This window comes from Oenanthe melanoleuca, chromosome 6 (genome assembly GCF_029582105.1).
Source record: "Oenanthe melanoleuca isolate GR-GAL-2019-014 chromosome 6, OMel1.0, whole genome shotgun sequence".
Classification (NCBI taxonomy): Eukaryota; Metazoa; Chordata; class Aves; order Passeriformes; family Muscicapidae; genus Oenanthe; species Oenanthe melanoleuca.
Genome location: NC_079340.1, coordinates 21,250,920 through 21,267,287, shown reverse-complemented (window position 1 = coordinate 21,267,287; position 16,368 = coordinate 21,250,920). Strand labels below are relative to the sequence as shown.

At 54.7% G+C, this 16,368-nt stretch overlaps 2 protein-coding genes across 2 annotated transcripts in view; both read right to left on the bottom strand.

Annotated features, from left to right (window-relative positions):
- The window catches only part of DNMBP (dynamin binding protein), a 232,417-nt gene that overhangs the window by 117,553 nt on the left and 98,496 nt on the right, over positions 1-16,368 (bottom strand). The gene's annotated exons all lie outside the window — the stretch shown is intronic.
- GOT1 (glutamic-oxaloacetic transaminase 1) lies at positions 819-5,111 on the bottom strand. The gene is made up of 9 exons (XM_056495110.1): positions 4,783-5,111; positions 4,324-4,505; positions 3,645-3,768; positions 3,367-3,479; positions 3,049-3,153; positions 2,348-2,498; positions 2,043-2,208; positions 1,786-1,928; positions 819-1,516 (listed from the first exon to the last, which is right to left on the bottom strand). Exons 1-9 carry the CDS (start codon positions 4,895-4,897, stop codon positions 1,377-1,379), a joined length of 1,239 nt encoding a protein of 412 aa, XP_056351085.1. The 5' UTR covers positions 4,898-5,111; the 3' UTR covers positions 819-1,376.

The window sequence follows — 16,368 nt, the reverse complement described above, 5'->3', positions numbered from 1 at the left end:
GACGAAAAAACCATCCCCACCTGCAGAGATGAGGAAAGGCTGCCTCTGGCTCACTCTCTTATATGAATACTAACCCAAAAAGAACAGACAAGAGACCCCATGCACTCTGCAAACACAACAAGGCAACAAGGCATCATTTTGGCCTTTTCTGTCTAAGCTGCAGCACAAGCAAATCCATCAGGGTAACAGTGACTACTGCTACCTGACACAAGGAAAGGAGCTGTCCCCTTTCTTCACAAGATCCTGTCAGGAGGCTGCTCTGTCTGCTCACAAATAGATCTGCAGTGACTGCAGAGAGCAGAAACAGATGGTCCCAGCTCTTTTTCAGTGCCAGAAACACAGGCTGTTGCTGGCAGGCCCCACTGAAGCCAGTGGGAGTAGATGGTGGCTCACCAGGGGCCTGCTGAAAAGGATAACAGAAGAGATCTGCTTTTTGACATCCAAGGGGCAGCCCAAGAGCCCTGGGACAGGGAGGGATGGCCAAATGGCTGGAAACACTTGGCCATCCAGAAAGCAACCACAGACAGACAGACAGACAAGCAGGATGAGCTGGGCAGCACAGGGCAGTGGGGCAAAAAGCACACAAGACTAATACAGGAAGAGTTGGTTGGCTTCATATAGTCACAGGGAGCTCTCAACAACATCCCCCGGTAAGACTCCCCCTTTAGTAGCAGCTGTGATCATCAGAGATGCAACACACCCTGAGACAAAGGGACAGCCTTGAAACAAGGTGAGTGGACAAACCAGGATGTTGAGGCTTTAGCCTCAGCCTGATGAGAGGTTCATACGATCTGAAGACACATCACACAAGGCAAGGGTAGCATTCAGAGACAAAGATTTAATTTCATGTCAGCAACACAAAGAAGCAATTATCACAATTACAAATATTTGCTCGTATAAGGCTCGGAAATTGGGAAGGGGCGGGACGGATGGAGAGAAGAAGCTAGCAACAGCTTTACCCCTCCCCAAAATACTACTGAGTGACATTAGCTCACAAGCCACGTGAGATCCACTGTGCTGTTATCCCACAGTGCATTGCACTGGCACCAGGCTTCATCATGATCAAAATGATCGGTTACGTGGAGTTGATTTGGATGTGTTAAAGATGCAGCTCAAGGGGCCTGGAGACCAGACTGCTGTTGTGAAACAAGAGCCAAGGTGGCTCATGCTGTCCCCACCTGCTGGGGGCTCTGGCTTACCATATTGCAAGGACCACTCAAAAAATGTCAGAAGACAATTATCCCTGATTGAGCTACTGCTCCCATCTTTATTAAACCCCAAGAGGTGTGGGAAAAGGCAAGCCATGAGCAGAGAAAGACATGGACTACACACTATAGCTTTGGTGACTTCATGTAAGTTTGGTTGTTCATGTGGCTTCATTGGATTTTTGTGACAGCTTCATGGATGGACTTGGCCACATAGTCCAGGTTCTTGGTAGTTAGACCACACATGTTGATGCGCCCACTAGCCATCAGGTAGATGTGTTTTTCCTTGATCATGTACTCCACCTGCTTAGCTGGGGAAACAATTGGGCATCAGGTTAGAGAAGTGACCCACAGTTCAGAAAAGCCCAAAGAACTGCTTGAATCTTTCACAAAAAGCAGAAAAGTTCAAGAAACCGGTCACTAAAATACTGTGTGATGCTTCATCCCTCCAGCCACTGATGCAGTGATGCCAGAACTCCAGTGACACCAGGAGTACACGCTTGTACTGCTTCAGCCCAGTTCACCCACAGCAAAACAATTCCCACCCAACCCTCCCTTCAAGAGGCCACTCGATACTTACGGTTCAGCCCCGTGAAGCTGAACATGCCGATCTGCTCTGTGATGTGGTTCCAGGTGCCTGGGGTGCCAAGGGCCTCCAGTCGAGACCGGAGCTCTGACCGCATCAGCAACACCCGGTCTGCCATTGTCTTCACGTTGCCCTTCCTGCAGCAGGCAGAAGCAGAGTGTGAGGATGGGCACCCATCTGGTTGGAAGCCTGACCCTCAGGGAGACAGCTTCCCTCCCTTGCCCTCTCCCACGGGCCCTGGCAACACGTACCACTCATCAAAGAGCTGCGGGGAAGAAAGTGTAGTTGCCACAATGCGCGCGCCCTGGGAGGGAGGGTTGGACCAAGTGGTGCGCACGATCTTCTCCATCTGGGACAGCACACGCTGCACGTTGTCCGCATCCTTCCCCACCACCGTCAGGTTCCCCACCCGTTCATCTGTGGGCAAGCCAAGAGACGTGAGCCACTGGTTCCACACGTCGTGGCAAAGCAGAGAACTCCCCACCCCTCACTCAGCATGCCAGCCCCATCTGTCTGGGTATGATGCTACTGGGCCAGCTTACTGCCAGACACTCACTGTAGAGCCCAAAGTTCTTGGAAAACGACTGTGCACAGAAGAGCTCAAAGCCCTCGGAGACAAAGAATCGCACAGCCCAGGCATCCTTGTCCAGGCTGCCAGAGGCAAACCCTTGGTAGGCCGAGTCGAAGAATGGAAACAGGCTCCGGCGCTGCAAGGAGGAACAGTGTTAGAGGGAAATCCCTCCCCACAACCTCTCTTCTACCCCCCACAGCATCCGTAGGAGGGAAAAAACGACCATTGAGTTTCTGTGTGAATTCAATGGAAACATGGTCCAGCAACACCAGACTGAAATACTTTCCTTCTACTGGGATAAAAGAGTAGAAATACTAAAGTGGTCAATAAAAGTCAATGTAGGAGAAAAACTGCATTTGAGGACACAAGAAGTACACCACTTCATGTGCTACTATCCAGCACCTGCCTGCAGATTATCTTTCCAGCAGGAGAAATCTCACTATGGCCCACTCCACAGAGGATGAAAACAAGAACTTGGAGGCACAACAAGAACTGCAGTGCATCTCTCCTCTGAGCACAGACAACCAGCATTCTGTTGTCCACCTCTCCCTTCAACACCAGCCTTGTGGGACTCTTTCAACTTCTGCCACACCTCATTCCATTCCTCCAAAGCCCATTTCGGATGCAAATGCTGTAGCTGGCTATTTGACCCTCAGCTCTGCTTTAGCCCCAGGAGTAGCCCATACCTTCATGATAGCAGCAATCTGCTTCCACTGCTCAGGGGTAGGGTCTGTGCCTGTTGGGTTGTGCGCACAGGCATGGAGGATGAAAATGGAGAACTCTGGGGCACTCTGAGGAGAGAACAAGCCTTGGTCACATACACACAGGGACAAGACCACCCACAAGGGCACCCACAGCACAGGGAGAGGCCTGGAGCTGCTCTGGGCAACAACAGCCTCTTCTGCAGCGATCCACTTCCCAGCACAGCACACCAGAGCCTAGCCCGCTGCAGACACTGACAGTACAGCACCAAACTTGGCCCATCCCATGCCAGTTTTACTCACCTCCATGTCATTCAGCAGCCCCTGGAGATCCAGACCTCTCTTGGCAGCATCCCAGTAGTGATAGGTTCTAATATCTTTGAAACCAGCATCCATAAACACAGAATTGTGGTTCTCTGAGGAAAGAAATAACTTCTCAGAAAAGCACGCCCTGTTTCCAGTGAGTTGCCTTCTCCCATTACACATGAGAAGGGCCCTCCCTCGGTGCCCAGGCCCCTGAAGGAGCAGGGCTGTGCCTCACTCTGTGCTGACCCACAGGGCTCCCTGAGAGCAGCACTCACCCCAGGATGGAGCAGAGACGTAGATTGGGGTGGCCGTGTTGTTGTTGCCATTGTACCAGCGCCTCAGGAACTCGGCTCCGATCCGCAGAGCGCCCGTCCCGCCCAGGGACTGAACACTCCCCACCTGCAACAGAGGCACTTGCCAGCACTGGCCCCCCAGGGCAGCACCACTGTCAGTGCACAGAAAGCAGAAGTGCTTGCAAGAGTGAGACAGGATCCCAAAAGTGTCCCCTGGGTCAGCCCAGTCAGAATGCCATCCCCTTCCAGTGGTCTTCAACCTCCTCCAGTGCTCAGGCCCATCCTGACAACTTCTACCATTATAAATAGACTCCAGCCATTCCTGTTACATTTTGGCACAGAACAGATTCTCAGCTAGAGGTTTATTTCAGGAAAGGTGGTATATTATCTGACTTGGGTTTCCTGTGGGGAAACTATTAAAAGATTAAGGAAAACACAGATTCCAATCATAGGCCATGTTCGGTTTTTCCCTAAAACCACAACTACTTGCACAAACAGTTTCAAGTGCATGAGTTCATCAAGTAAGCTACAATCAAGAAAGATCATGTCTGAGAAACCCCCGAATCCTGCCAAAAAGCAGGACCTCTACACATCTGCGCTCTTCTACTCAGTCTGCTGTAGAGACACCCCAGGGACCCCAGTCTCCCCATCCAGCACATACCCGGTTCTCCTTGATGGCGGGGCTGTCATCACCCAGCGCGATCCGGGAGGCGTTGGCCCGGAACTCGGGCAGGCCCAGGATGGGCAGATACTCGTGGTTCAGGCTGTTGTCGTTGGCGATCATCTGCTCCACCTTCTTCACCACCGGCAGGACCCATGGCTGTCCCTCGTCCGTGCGGTAGGCTGCGGGAAGGGAGAGCCGTCCTGACTGCACCGGGGGACGCTGCTCCGCGGCTCCCGCCCGGGACACGGCGGCCGGCGGCCGGGCTGCCCCACGACCTTGAGCCCGCCGGACCTCGCTGCCCGCCCGCCGCCCGCGCCCGGCCGGGCGCCCGCCGCCGCCCGGTGACCTTTGGGGCTCGGGGCCCGCCGCAGCGGGTGCGGAAGGTGCCGCAAGGACAACGGCGGGCCCGTCCCGCGGGGAATGGCCCCGCCGAGCGGCACCGAGCCGCGGACTCACCGCCCACGCCGAGGTTGACCTTCCGCGAGTCGCCGTCCTCCCGGAAATCCGCCGTGAGCTTGAAGACGGCGACAGGCGGGGCGCGGGGGACGGCGGCGAAGATGGAGGCGGCCATGGCGGCGCGGGCTCGGCGGTGCGGTCCGCTCCGGTTCGGAACGGGCGGCGCGCGGCGCTGGAGGAGACGCTCACCTTCACCGGCGGGGCGGGGCCGCCGCCGGCCGCGGCCAATCAGCGCGCCGCGCTCCGCCCCGCCCCCGCCGCGGCCAACGGCGGCCCCGCCCTGCCCCGGGCGCCGCGCGGGCGGCCAGTGCGGCGGGAGCGCGCCCGGTGACGCGGGAGCGCGGGCGCCGCCCACGGCCGGCCGTGCCCCCGGGCCGCCGCTCCGCCCCGCCCCGCGCGGGGCCCGGCCCGCAGAGCCGCCAGGGTGCTGCGGAGCTCCCGCGGCTGCAGACGTGGCACAGGGGCGGCCCCGGGGTGCAATGCCCCGAGCAGTCCGGGGAGGTGCGGGGGATGCCGTGCCCAAGGCGGTGCTCGGGGGTGCAGTGCTCGGGGTCACGGCACAATCCCCGTTGGGCACCCGGGGCTGCAGATCAGCCCTGGAGCGCAAAGCAGGGGTGAACGCAGCCCCGGGGTGCCGTGCCCGGGGTGCAGGATGGTGCCGGCTTGCGAGGCTCGGAGGGTGCGGGAAGGTGCCACGGGGCCGTGCCCAGGTGTGACGGGTCCGGGCGCGGTGCCCAGGGGCGGGAGGGATCCCAGAGCCTGCAGTGACGGGATGCAGGGTGCGGGACAGGGACCGCTCTCAGGACAGTGGGTGTTTCCAAAGGCACTTCCCTGATCCACAGGCACCTGCGGGTCAGACGCTGTGGGCTTACCTCCGAGAACCTCCCAGGGTCACCTGTGAGGTTCTGCGCTACCACTGCTTAGCTCGGGACATGGCACTGATCCATGGGGTCTTCCTCGCAGCGCCTCGCTGCCCAACTCCACGCCCTCCGCGCAGGCACAGCGTTTCCCACCATGTCCCTGGTCCCTGCGGCTCCTCCGGGGGGACCCCCGGGGCTCCCGGGCGCGGCCGTGCCGGGCGGTGCCGGCAGGGGGCAGAGCCGGCCCGCGCATCCCAGTGCTGATCCCAGTGCTGATCCCAGTGCTGATCCCAGTGCTGATCCCGATGCTGATCCCGCCGCTCATTCCGCAACCCCCGCGGGAAGCGGCAGCCACGGCTCTGGCCCGGCCTGGGGCTGCTCGAATATCCCACCCCTGGCTGGCCCCATTCCTTCCCGGGGAGAGGGAATGGTGCCTCCCAGTGTGTGACCAGCGCGGTTAGGAACCTGCCACCTATCTCGAGCGGTTTTTGAAGTTTGTGACAATCCACCTGCAATCCTGCTACATCTGGGAAAGTCTTTGAGGGAAACGGGAATGACATCGGGAATAACAGCCTCGACAGCATGACACACACCACACACACCACCCTTTGTCACATAAAACACATGGGTACAGGACGGGAAAGGCCATGCTGTCCCCAAATGCTTTTACAGACAACCAGTGTTATACACTCCTTCTGTTAGCCCAGCCAAGATCCTTCTGAAAACCAGTTTGGCTCCTTGCCCCCCCTCCCATGCCTAAGGTGGCTCCACCACAGCTGGCCCAGCTGCCCAGGAGGGAGCCCAGGGGCACAGCTCTCACCTCCCCTGGCTCTGGGCAGCACCTGGAAGAACTGCCCAGTGCACTTTCTGCTTAGCATGAGAGTGGGGAAGAGGCAGAGCTGTCTGTCGGCACAGTAGCGTGCCAGCACTTCAGCCTTCAGAGAAAACAGAATAATGGGAAAGGCAGAGGAGCAAGACAGCACTGCTAGACCAAAGCTTAGGCCTTGGTGGTGTTTTTAGTCCAACTTGGACAAAATTTCATTCAGGCCTTCAGAAAAAGCTGCATGGAAAACCCAAATGAGCTTCAGGTCTGCTCTCTGCAATAGCTGTGAACCTCTGGAAACACCTGACCTGGCCAAGCTGCTGTCAGGGCATCCAAACCGTAACCCTAACCCTAACCTTAACCCTAACCCTGCCCTTAAAACTAACCCTACCTTAAACCTAACCCTACCCCTTAACTATAGCCCCAATATTAACTCTAATCGCAACTGGATAAAGAACTCTTGGGTTTCTCAAGGTCAGTGGATTCTTCTAAATGAGAGATACTTCAGTGCTGGGCAAGGAAGCAGCTGATGAAAACGAGGGCATCAGAGGGATCTGGGGGTAGCCCACTGAAGGGTGATTCATGTGTTCTGCTCACAGAGTAAAACACTGCACAAGTGGAATGCTGCAATGGGAAAAACAGAGGCTGCTTAAACCATCCTATTTCTGGAGCAGACAGAAGTGCTAGGGAGTCCCCAGACTATCAGGCTCTCACTGCACTTACTGGTTTCTAATCCTACCACTTTCCAAAGAGCACTGGGATACTTGGGGACATGGCCAAGTGCTTTCCCAGTGCAGAACAGAGAAGTCACAAAGGCACAGGGGAGCTGCCTGCCAAGCTGGCTGCACCAAGCTGCTGCCTGGGACTGCCAGAGCAGGCTGAGCAGTGCTCGTTGCAGGAAAAAATGCAGTTTCCCCAAATCATCACCATTTTGTTCCCCTTCCTGGGGAGCTCCTGGGCAGTGTGAGCTCAGTGCCGTCAGTCTGGTGCAGTCTGTGCTGCTGCCTGTGCCTGCGAGCCGGGGTCGCTGACAGCACCAGCAGGAACACCAGGTAACACCGGCAGGAGTTACCTGCCAGTGCGCTCGGTGCCTCCGGCTCAGCCGGTGTCCCGTGCCCTTGACAGCACGGAGCGGGACTCCGCTGGGAAGAGATGCAAGAATGAGACAATAAGAGACAAAGCAGCAGGCTGTCGGGCCCCCGAGCTGGGTGGCTTTGCGTTAGCAAGATCCCTCTGGCCCTGAGCTTTCATCTCCTCAGCCTACACAAAGGGTGCCACCAACACTTATGTAAAAGCAGGAGGAACATGGGAGCCAGCCCTGAGGCATCCCTCCCTTCATCTCCTGCCTTGGACTGACAGCCAGCAATGACCTGCCACTCAGTGGGAAAGCTTGCACACCTTGCAGAGAGCGAAGGAGCCCCCGGGCACGCAGGGCCGTGCCGCATGCAGACAGGGCCCCCCGCACGCAGCTCCTCCTGGGAGCCAGGGGCAGAGGGGCTCAGCAGCCAGCCTGGCTCCTGCAGAGCTCAGCCTGCTGCAGGGATACAGGGACCACTGGGAACTAGTGATGGCATCCCCACACCATCAAGCCTCATGTGGTCTTGGGAAAAAGCCCTTTTTATGGGCGAGCTCCACTGACCCCATCCCATTCACTCTCTCTTGCAAGATTCACCCTCACACCCCTCTGGCCCCTGCCTCATCCTCTCCAGAGTGCCCAGTACTGGGACACTGTCGATCTTGGCATCACAGCAAGGGTTTAGCAGCCTGCCCATCCCAGTGTGAGGCTGGGTGCAAGCAGCGTGTGGCACGGAGCAGAGCTGAGGCTGTCCCCAGCGGGTGCTGTGCGGGGGCTGTTTTCCCAGCATCCTCCAAATACAGATGTTTTCTCAGTGCAGGATCCAGACAGAGGAGGGTAAAATGTTTTCATTCCAAGCTCCGAAGGTCAGGTCATGGTTTGTCTAAATGGCTTTTGTTGCTGTAATTATCAGATTAGCTGATCTCTGGCGGTGCATTTAGGGGCAGCTACATTAACTGTGGATCCTGACCCCTCCACTGCCACCCTGCCCAGCTGGGACAGTGGATTTGAAATGGAGCAGTGGGGATTTGGGATGTCATGAGAGCCAAGTGAAATGCTCGTGATTAGTTTTGAGTTGATACCCAACTGGACCCTGGCCCAGGAGCAGGCAGTACATTTGAGGAAGCCAGCAGCAAGGCTCCTTGACCTCAGAGCATAGAGTGATGCTGAGCTGGGGCTGATCCATCCCTCCCACTCCAACCTGCAATGCACAGCAGCCATGCAGCCGTGTCCCAGGCACCTGCCTGCTGCTGTGGTGATGCTCAGCAGGCAGACATGGGATGGGGGCATCTGTAGTACCTTGCCTTGCTCAGAGCTGGTGGTGCTTGCAGGCACCAAGCCCAGCAGGTCCAGAACCTCACGCTGTGCCTGGCATGTGGGAGCCTGGCTCCTGTGCCTGGCTGCAGGGTGCTGCGGGCTAGGCAGCCCCCAGCAGCCAGCAAGGCACAGGAATAGGAGCGTGAGATACCAGGCGAGACACAGAGCATGACGGGGACATGGGAGAGCAGGCTGAGGCGCAGATAAAAAGGGATCAGGAGTTTCCGGCCCCCGGCAGCCCCTTGCCGGGTCCATGGTCCATCTGTCAGCGCCTGCGAGTGCTGATGGCATCGGGCCCCGGTGGCAGCCGGGGCTGCAGGTCCTGCCGGGGGCACCGTCAGGGGTGGGACGGGGCCCTGCCGCCACCTCCCGCTGCACCGGGGCACTGCCAGCAGCCGGGACCCCGGGACGAGCCCCGCACAGCCCTGCAGCTGCCGCTGATCTGAGCTCCCGGCCGTGCAGCCTTGCAGCATCTGCCTCCTGTCCTGCCAGCCGCTGAACACACAGATAGGGAGTGCCAGGGCTTTCACCCACTGGCACAAAAAAATCAGTTCCACTCTGCTGAACCACGGATCAACGCCCGGGTTGCTCAGGCATCGTGCAGCCCCCTGCCCCCTGCCATGTCATCTCTCACCTCTTGTGGGCAGGAGAAACAGGAGATCCTCTTGAGCAAAGTAGAAGCTCTATCATGAAATAAATCAAAATCAGGAGGTATTTTATTGTTTCTCCATAAAACAACTTATTTAAGATGTGGCTTTACTGCATTTCAATTTCTGAAGTTTTATAATGCCAGAGCATAACACCCCACTAAATGAATGCTACATTTCAAAATGTCTACATTTTCTCTTTCAAAGAATATTATAATCCCTTCAAATGCTTCAGAAAATTTCAACAACAAAATTTTTCTTTTAAACATCATATTCCTACAGGAAGTTTTGGCTTCAGCAATGTTCCTGGTATTTTGGTATTTTCCCTAATTGCCACTATGACAGAACTTGGTTAGCTCCAAGTTCATCTTTGCTTCCAGCTCAAAGCCAGGGAGAAACCCAAGGCAGCAAAGTCTGTGCACCCCAAAAAGGAGCATATCCACCCACCTAATCAGGCTCAAACCTCTCTTGCCATTCCAGGTTCTCGGGCACAGTCAGAGGTTTGCTATTTCTCCAAAACACATTAGTTCTGGGGTCCCAGGAGTCCCAGCTTGGCTTATGGACCATTCATGGCCATGCTTGCCTATTCTATGCCTACTGGTTCCCACAGGCACTCAGGAGTTTCCTCTAATTTTTCCTTTTGCATCAGCACCTGGTGGCAGATGACAGGGAACTGACCCATGGGCTGTGACCTGGTACCCTGGTGCATTGAGGGTGGTTTTCTAAGGGTATGGAAGACCAGTGGGGGAAAGGACAGATATTTTTATGCCAGGGCATGGGCTTCTGCATAGCTAAGGAAATGCATTTTGGGACATCTGACATGAGGAGATAGGTGCCATTCCCAAAGGCAGCAAACCTCCTCTGTCCTCTCACCAGCGAGCCTGGTTCAGGTGTTGGGACAGAGACACTGGGTGTGTTGCAGGGAGCTGCTCTGCCCTGGTGTACCCAGGCTGCTGGACAGCTGTGGGAGCTGTGCCCATGGGGCTGAGGCAACTGCAGCACAGCTGGTCCCAGCTGGACCCCTCTGGACAGGGTGTCCCCCAGCACAGCCAGGACAAGGACAAGAAAAGGGAGTCCAGCTCTCTTGCAGGGAGCCCAGGGCTGCGGGTAGCTTCTGGACCTTGGTGCAGGAGCAGATTTACTGAAAACAATTTATTTAATATCAAAAATAATTTCTTACAGCGTTTCAGCTGGCGTCAGCCAAGCGCTTACTCACCCGGGAATTCAAACAAAGGCAGGGCTGGCGCCCAGCCAGGGGGTCGGGTGCTGGGTGGTCGTGTCCATCCCGGCCTTGGACCCGCCTCTGGGTCACTTGCGGGCTTGTGGCATGATGTCTCCATTTATTTATTGGAAATGTTTGAACAGGAAATGCTAATGGTTTGGGTTTGTGGAGACAGCTGGAGGGGTCCGGACGGAGCTGCTGAGCAGGGGAGGGTGCACCGGGACAGGGCAGGCCGGCAGAGAAGGGGGAATCAGTGCTGCCACTGCAGATTTGTCCCGTGTTTGTGGTGAAGAGCCCAGCGGGAGGTGAGAGCAGGCAGGGCTCGGCCAGCCCTGCTGCCTCCTCCTTCGCTGCTGCCCACATCCCGCACCGCCGGCGCAGTGAAGGAGGAACAGCAAGCGCAGGGCACGGCACATCCCATCCCACCGCCGGCCTGTGGGTGTCCATTAGCGTGGGAGAGATGTGAAAGTGCTGCCTCCCCCTGCGAGGGGGTCGAGAGGTTCCTAAGCAGCCCAGCTCTGGAGCGGGCTGTTCCTGCATTTGCTGATAACAGCGGAGGTAAAGCCTGACCCAGGAAAGCAGGCAAGATCCGCAGAGATAAACTCCCCGAAGCAAGACAAAGGCACTGACCTCCTCACTGCACCAGCTGCCGCATTCCCACAGCACAGCAACAATTGCCCAGGACCTGCACCCAGCCCCACTGGCCAGCCACCGGGAAAGGCCCTGCAGCAGGCAGGAACACCTCTTGCCAGGATCACTGCACAGAAACCACAGCTTGGGGTTCTTAACCAAATCTACTGTCCATGCAATTTGTCTGAGCAGAGAGAGCAGGGCACTTGCTGTCACTGCTTGCTCCTCTTCCAGCATCTTGATGCATCGCACAGCCAGAGGGATGCTGCACAAGCACCCCTTTGTATTTCCTACCTCACACTTTTATCTGCACATTTGCAGTACAAACAGGCTTTAAGTTCCATTCCCAAACACAGCCGAGGGTCTTACACTCACTGGTGGAATTCAGGTGTGAGTGCCTGGAGCCCCACACACCCGGAGCACGCCCAGGGCACTGAGCTGCAGGTGTGAGCTCAGCTCTGTGTCCCCCTGCCCTGCCCGGTCCCAGCCATGGACCAGGAGGCTGGAGCCTGCGTGGCATTTCCCCGTGTCAGATCTGCCCCAAGAGAGCATCAGCTGAAAAAGGCAGAGGCACTTAATGGGATTTGCAGAAACACAGCTCAGTTACACACCATATGCCTGTTGTCTCAGGCATGTTTTTAAAATCTTTATCTCTGCATCATTACACACTGATCTACATTTGAAAAGAATCCCTTCGGTTCCCTACCTCTGAAATGAGAATAACTATCCTTCACCTCATAGCAGGGTTATGAGGATAAACAGATTAAAGGCTGTGATATTGTTGCAAAGAAGGTTAAACAAGCCCCTGTGACAGACAGCCCAGGGGCAGGGACCAGCATCAGAGCCATGCACAGCATAAGCCGCCGACCCACGTCTGCACCATGCTAATGACCCCGAAATCCCAGCGACAGGTTTGCCACTGTCTGCCTTCCCAGGAGGCAGTCCCCAGCCAGCTGAAAGCCTGCAGAGGGGACAGTGCCCCAGCCCGGGGTGTGCACCTGTGCCCTGAGCCTGAGGAAGGGAGTGCAGGGGTGCAGGGGAGCAGGGGCTGGGAGGGGCTCATTAGTACCACAAAGTTTCTAGAGGACATCAGAGATCCAGGAGCAGCAACAAGGGCCTGTGGGCAGTAGGGTGCAGCAGGGCAGCTGTTCCCTCTGCACATCCCTCCCCACAGCCTGAGAACAGGGCAACCCTCTTCTACTGCCCATCCCTGTCCCCCTGGGTGCCCTGGGCTGGCAGGGACAGTGGAGAAATGTGCACTTCTGCAGAAAGAGCTGGTGGGGGAGAGGATGAGCCAGACAATTACTGTCTGGAAAGTCTCACCCGGATCCCTAGTAAAATAATGCCACAAATATTAAGAAAAGGAGCTCTGTAAACATCTAGAGGATAATGAAACCATGAGCTATAAGCAGGATGAGATTTGTAAATAAAGGGCTGTGCCAAAAACAACAAGCCCTCCATAATTGTTTTGGATAGAAGGACAAGATTACTGCAGGAAGGGGACTCGGCGGATGTCATGAGAGAGACCTGGAAGCACTGGATCTCTCCTCCTGCCTGGCCATTAGAGTCTCTGGCATGTTTGGGCAGATTTAAGGAGGCTGACCTGTACAAAACATGCCCCAGATGGCATGGCTGGCACCTGGGAACATACCTGACCTCTGCAGCTGGACACCTGAACTCCCCCAGCCTGTGACTGGTCACACCAGGACTGCAGCAGTTACTCACACTTTGGCCACCTCTGAGCTGCCAGGAGAGAGCAAGGCTAAACCTGGTCCCCATCCCAAATGAGGCACTTCTTGCCACCACATCTCAGAGGGCTGGGACCTGTGCAGTGCAGGAACAAGCCAGTGGGATGGTCATGGAGTGGCAGAATGAGAAATGAAATCAAGTCAGTCCAGGAGCTGGAAAATAATGCTGGCACCTTCCATGATGTTCCCTGGGTTTGGACAAAACTCTGTCTTTTGTGAACACTAAATTGGCATGTTCTGCAGGGCTGTAGGGTTCCCCGGCGCTCTCAAGTGTCAGCTTTTTGGCCAGACATTCAGGAAATGTGCATGCACCTCCTTGCAACCAGCCCTTTGAAATGCTACTGTAAAAGCACACGTAAGCACCACCAGTCATTGCACTGCACAGGCCAAACTCGCCCAGTGTAGACATTGCACGGAAGGAAAAGCAGAAGCCTGGCCAAAATGTGCCTGGTTCTGTACCTGAGGCTGGGCTCTCTGCAGCAGCGGTGCCGGGCTGGGCTCTGCGCTCGCCGGCTGCACGCGGCACCAAAGATGAAATGCACCATATATGGTGAAGGTATTATTAGTCCATAGCTTCTTCCTAGATCTTCTGAGGAAATCCTACTTGAAAATGGGGAGCAAAGAGGTTTCACTGTGCCTCAAGCAGGGACTTGAACTGCCCACAGGACCAAAAGGAATGGCTTCAAAGAAACAGGGAGCAGTGAGGTGTCAGACTCTTGGGTATCAGTGATGTGCCAACAATATTCTGGTTAAGTATTTGTCTTAATTAATACTGACTGCCCATCCACTACCTACACCCTGACTGGTCTCCAGAAGTTGTTCTCAACAGGCAGATGCTGATACAATGGAGTCAGGACTAGTCTCCAGGTACCCAGTGCAGGCACAGGCCAGCTCAGACTTGGCATGAGTTTGCTGCTGCCAGCCTTGGCTGCAGCCCTACAAATCCCAGAAAAGATGGAGTACCCAGTTGTGGGTTTTGACTGAGCAGAATGCCAGCTGGACGTGCTGGCAAAGAAAGTGGGCTGCCCTTCTGGGCAGCAGGGACTAACAGAAGACTTTGGCTCAGGCAGGGTCAGGTTGGTTTGAGGTCCTGAAGGTGAGCAGCTGGATGTGAGCTCAATGCTGGGACCACATGGTAAACGCAGTCCTGGGCACCAGAGCTGGGAGTGCAGCAAACGGGAGCTGTGAGGCAGTGCTCTGTGCAGCAGAGGATGGGGTGCTAACCCTGAGATACTGTGACTGGTGCCCTGCTTTAAAAAGATCCAGATGAAATGAGAGATGCAAATGTGATTCCCACCCCCCTCCATATTTCCCACAGCATCCTTGCAGACAGAGTGGGGAGGTATAGGCTGGAAGGGGGAAGACACAAAGTGGCTTGAAAACTGAGTGAAGTGATGGAATCTGCATCTTCAGACATTTCCAAAATTCATGGATGGAGGCCCAACCAGCGGGCTGTACTGCCAGAGTTCCTGAGGCCAAAATTATTCTGTGAAATGAGAGAGAGTGCAGAAAACAGGCACAGAAAAGACACAACTGCAGGAGAACGCACCCCACAGTGGAAGAATCAAGCTCAACCTGTTTTATTCTTAAAAAAGCTCAAGAAATTTGACTGCTATGCACAAGTACTCTCACAGTAAGAAAATACCATGTGCTAACATCTTTTTATTCCAGCCAAAAAAGGCAAGACAAGAATCAATGGCTGGAAATTAAAAGCCAGACAACCCTGCATAAGAAATATGACATGCATTTAGTGAGCAATGCTGATTAGCCAGTGGATTAACCGTCAGTGATTAAATAGGGCCAAACCATGAACTCCCTCATGCCTCCAGACCAGATGATTTTGTGCATTAGTGAAACCCCAGGTTATCTGGATCCAGAAAGAGTAACAAGACAAGGCAGTCAGGGAGATCAGCATAGGTGATCTAATGACTAACTCTGATCTTAAACATCGTGAGTAAAAATACATCGTGTTAGTAATACACATAGAAAAATTCCCATTGCACAAACTCAGTGTAAACACTGGGCAGTTGACATCTGCAAACCCACGGATGGAGGGGGGTAACAGTTGCTATTCCTGTTTTAGAAACAGAAAAACACCCAGCCCACGGACGACCTGCAGGGCGACAGGACTGAAGCCAGGAGTGAGGCACGAGTTTGGAACACCAGGAGTCTGTCAGCAGGAAAATCCATGAGACACATGGGGTCTGCCCCAGGATGCTCCTGCATACTGTGTATTACACATGTGGCACACTGGGTGGGCAAGAAATGGTCTCTCTGCACAGGGCTTCAGTGCTGGAGTGTGAAAAAGAGAGGCAACTGCTCTGCTCTTTTGAAGACCTAAACCCATGACAATCTTGACACTTTAGGGGACTGCACCAGGCATATGACCATTCCAGGAAAAGTAGGATCAGAGTGATGTACAGAAACAGGGGAAAATTTGGACAGGGAAAAAAAATGGTTAGGAGTAAATACCACCAAAAAAAAAAAAAAAAAAAAGCTAATGGAAACATTCACAGGTGAAGCAAAACACACCTGGCAAGGACCAGTCCTAAATAGACCGGCCACAGGCAAAATGATCTTCCCTCTTTTTAGTATCTGTATTCACAGAATTATAAAAAATAAGCCTGGAAGGCCCTTGAAAGGTCACCTAGCCTGTCTGCCTGCCCCCAAACAAATCAAACCCTTCCTGGTGGAGCTTTTGTCTAAACTCTTCCTAAAAGAAGCCTCTAGTGGTGACGACGGCTCCCAGGAAAAACAAGTTTTAATCCCTTTTACCACAATCATTGCAGGGTGAGTCTATGGCTTCTTCTTCTACCCACCTGAAAACAAGGAATAGCCCATTATCTCATACTTTGTAGCAGGGCTTTATGCATTTAAAGACTTTTATCTTACTTCCCTGTAGTCTTTGTGTTGTGATACTAAGCTACCCTTCAGCCTTCTCCAGTATGTCATGTTTTCTGAATTTCTGATCTTGTTCTTCCCTGGGCTTTCTCCAAGAACAGCAACTTGAAATGCTGAGTCCCAAGTGGGATTCAGTGCTGAGTCTGACACTCTTTAAATACAGCAGGATCACATCAGGTGTCTTACAAACACCTTGTTCATATGTTCTGATCTGATTTTTCTCTTCTCACTTGTGCTGCTGCTGTCTCACGCTCCCTGCAGGACTCACTGTCACCTCCAGCTACTTTCCCACAGAGCAACCTTACTCATTCCCCAGCCAGTGCCTGCAATGTTGATTTTTCCTAACTCACAGAACAGCCTTAT